We start from the raw sequence: 3,251 nt of genomic DNA, 5'->3' as shown, positions 1-3,251 counted from the left end.
GCGGCGGCAGCGCCAGCGAGAGCCGGGACAGCTTGGCTGCGAGGGGAGAGACCCCGTGAGCCCCTGACCCAGGGGAAACTGAAGCGGGGCCTCCCCCTAGCTGTGAGTCCTCAGGTGAGCCCTTGGGGAAACTGAGGCAGAGCCCGCTTCCTGCTGAGTGTCCAGGGTTGGCCTCATTTCCCCCCTTGTGAACTGAAGGGCTACCACCGTGCAGGGTGGGGAGTTCTTCCTTCTCCTCTGCTTCACCTGCCATGGCTCCCTGGTGCCCACACCATAAAAGCCCCAACTTCACCCCTCAACCAAGCGCCCCGCCCAGCTGGCCTCTCCGGGCCATGCCCTCCTCTCATTCTGTGGTGATCTCCATCAGCCACCTGGACCCCTTCTTTCTTGCCCTCCTCTTGAGCTTCTGCTTGTATTGCGCTGTGAGTGTGGTCGGTCCAGCCTGGTCTAACCCCACTCCTACCGGCCCGCCCTCGGTCTTCTCCCAGGAAGTCAGGTGGGGCTGCCTGCTCGGCACCCTCGTGCACCCAGTGCCTCTTGTTCTGTGCGGCTTATTTCCATGTGTAACTCGAGTTCTCTGGAGATGTGAACAGACCGCCAGTCAGCCCACTCTGGGCTCCATTCCCAAGCTCCCAGAAACACCTGGTATTGGTAGGATTCATAGACGCATTTCCTGTTTTTTGACACTAAACAAGGTACTTGCCCTTTCTGGTCCTGGCCTGCCAAACTCCGGGGCGCCTAAACCATCTCCAGGCCCCAATTTCCTACCCTAAGACTCCTCGATCCCAGCCTATTGGATGGGGATGGGAGTGAGGGGGTGGGAATAAGGGGAGTAGGAAACCTGGCTTGGAATCCCAAGCTCGCTGTGTGTCCCTGAGCATGTGGCTCCACCTCTCTGAGCCTATTTCCACATTGGCAAATGGACAAGGGCCACTTACTCCTCCACTAGTCAACTGAGTGCTGGGCCCTGTTGGGGTAGGGGTAGGGCAACTGTGGAGAGGAAAGGAAGGTCAGGTGGGGGGGAGAGAGAGATGGATGTGGGTCGGGTCACATGCCCCATCCTCATTCCTCTGCTGTAGCTTCATTGCTTCCCTGAACATGACAAGCCGTGTCCCTCTCGGGGCCCTCAACCTGGCACAGCCTTTTTCTGAATGCCCCCCCACCTGGCTCCCCTCACACCCTTCAGGCTTACTCAAATGTCACTTCCTCAGGTAGGTCTCCCCTGTATAGTGTCCTGTATAGAGGGAACTCTTAGGATGACAGCCTTCCGAAAGCAAGGTTTCTGAGGGAAAGGGACATTTGGGTGGGGTTTTGCAGGGTGAGTAGGAGTTCACTGACGAGAGCTCGTTAAACCAGTCTCACCTGGCAACCCTGACCCCACCTAGATCCTCTAAGACAGTGGTTATCAACCTTCCTAATGCCATGACCCTTTAATACAGTTCCTCATGGGGTGGTGACCCCCCCAACCATAAAATTGTTTTTGTTGCCACTTCATAACTGATTTTGCTATAGTTCGACCCCCAAAGGGGTCGTGAAATGCCATGACCCTTTAATACAGTTCCTCATGGGTGGTGACCCCCCCAACCATAAAATTGTTTTTGTTGCCACTTCATAACTGATTTTGCTATAGTTCGACCCCCCCAAAGGGGTCGTGACCCACAGGTTGAGAACCACTGCTCTAAGCCATCTTAGGTGCTCTTCCCATGGCATTTTAATGTTACCTAGGTCAGCAGTTCAAAACCACCAGCTGCTATGTAGGAGGAAGATGAGGCTTTCTACTCCTATAAAGAGTTACAGTCTTAGAAACCCACAGGGGCCGTTCTACACTGTCCTGTAGGGTCGCTGTGAGTCAGAATTGACTCGATGGCAGTGAAGTTTGGGGTTTTCTTAGGGGTCTTTTTTGCACGGCTGGTCACAGCACCTGTGACAGGAGGTAATAGTGTGCTACCCCCACAGGCTATGAAGGAAGAAAGTTCTGGGCCCAGCCTGTTCCCTGACCCTTGCCTGCTGAGGGTCTGGACACACAGTAGGGGTCCCACAGACAGAAGCTATCATTACTCCCAGCCCCCTCATCCCCCACTGCTTCCTGCTCATAAGAACCACTGTAGCTGTCTTGTTAGCATTCTCATAGAACCACAGCTATGTCCACAGCTAAACGGGGGCTTTTGAAATCTTCACTCTCCACTTCTCTTAATGTCACTTTGGACCGTGCCAGGCAAGATCTGAGCACCCCTTGGTTCCTAGCCTTTGCCATCTGAGAGCCTGGCCCCCCAGGGAGTCTGTGGGATGGAGGGATGGAGGCCTTAGCCTGTTGCAAAGTTCCACCAGGGCCACCTGGTGGCCCTGCTGCTCTTTGAACTTGGCTCACTACGGTGGCAGTGGGGGGGGGTGGGGGGGGGGGGAACACGCCAAAGAGGCAAATATGCCAATCGGTTGGAAATGAATGCTGCAGCCCCTGAGTCGATTCTGGCGCAGAGCGCCCCCTAAAGCAGAACTGCCCCATGAAGTTTACAAAGCTGGCGGCTATCTTTGTGGAAGCAGATTGCCTGGCCTATAGCCTGAAGCACCGCCGCGTGGCTTTGGACCAGCAGCCTTGGGGTTAATCAGGCCATCTGGCTGCATAGGGCCATCATCCCCCTAGATGAGGCATGTGCCCCACTATGTCTCCCCAGCCCACTCCATTCACAGCTCGTTTCCACCTGAGTCTCTGCGACCCGTCTGAGAAAACTGGCCTGAGTAAATGGTGGTGAAAAGCTAGGGTTTGCTGGACCCAGCGCCCAGTTTTGCCAAGGGCCTTACCCATGTGACCTGGCACAACCTTCGGAGGGCCAAGAGCTGACCGTTCTGGGCATGTGGGGAAACTGAGGCAGCGAGACTTAACACGGATGTGCCCAGGATCACAGGGGGAGGAAGGGGCAGAGACAGGATGGGAACCGAGGTGGGGCCACGGGGGTGGGGGGTGGGGGAACCTCGAACTGCAGTGGGCCCAGCCTTTCTTCCGCTCCCCTCGCCCCTCCCACAGCTGCGTCTCCGTACCTTTGATCTGCTCGCTGTTCCCCTGGGGAGGTCCCAAGTCCAAGAAGAGCCGTGGCATCTCGGGACCCTTCCTCTCCGGCTTGGGGGGGTCCCCGTCTCCGCTGGGTGCCGTGTCTCCGCCGCCCCTGCAGTCTGGGGCCCCGGGGCCTCCCTCGGGGGCCGCCTCCGGCCACGCTCTCAAGACCACTGGCTCCGGCCTCTTCGGCTGGCCCTCC

General features: G+C 57.2%; 1 protein-coding gene across 1 annotated transcript in view; it reads right to left on the bottom strand.

Annotated features, from left to right (window-relative positions):
- The window catches only part of LMTK3 (lemur tyrosine kinase 3), a 26,112-nt gene that overhangs the window by 9,162 nt on the left and 13,699 nt on the right, over positions 1-3,251 (bottom strand). Inside the window, exons 13-14 of the mRNA XM_004710637.2 lie at positions 3,037-3,247; positions 3-36 (exon numbers count right to left, since the gene is read on the bottom strand). Of these exons, the coding sequence (XP_004710694.2) occupies positions 3-36; positions 3,037-3,247 (245 nt within the window). The remainder of the gene's footprint in view (positions 1-2; positions 37-3,036; positions 3,248-3,251) is intronic.

This window comes from Echinops telfairi, unplaced genomic scaffold (genome assembly GCF_000313985.2).
Source record: "Echinops telfairi isolate 266 unplaced genomic scaffold, ASM31398v2 ScPeMD7_655;HRSCAF=1070, whole genome shotgun sequence".
In the NCBI taxonomy this organism is placed as follows: Eukaryota; Metazoa; Chordata; class Mammalia; order Afrosoricida; family Tenrecidae; genus Echinops; species Echinops telfairi.
This window is presented reverse-complemented; position numbering and strand designations above follow the sequence as displayed.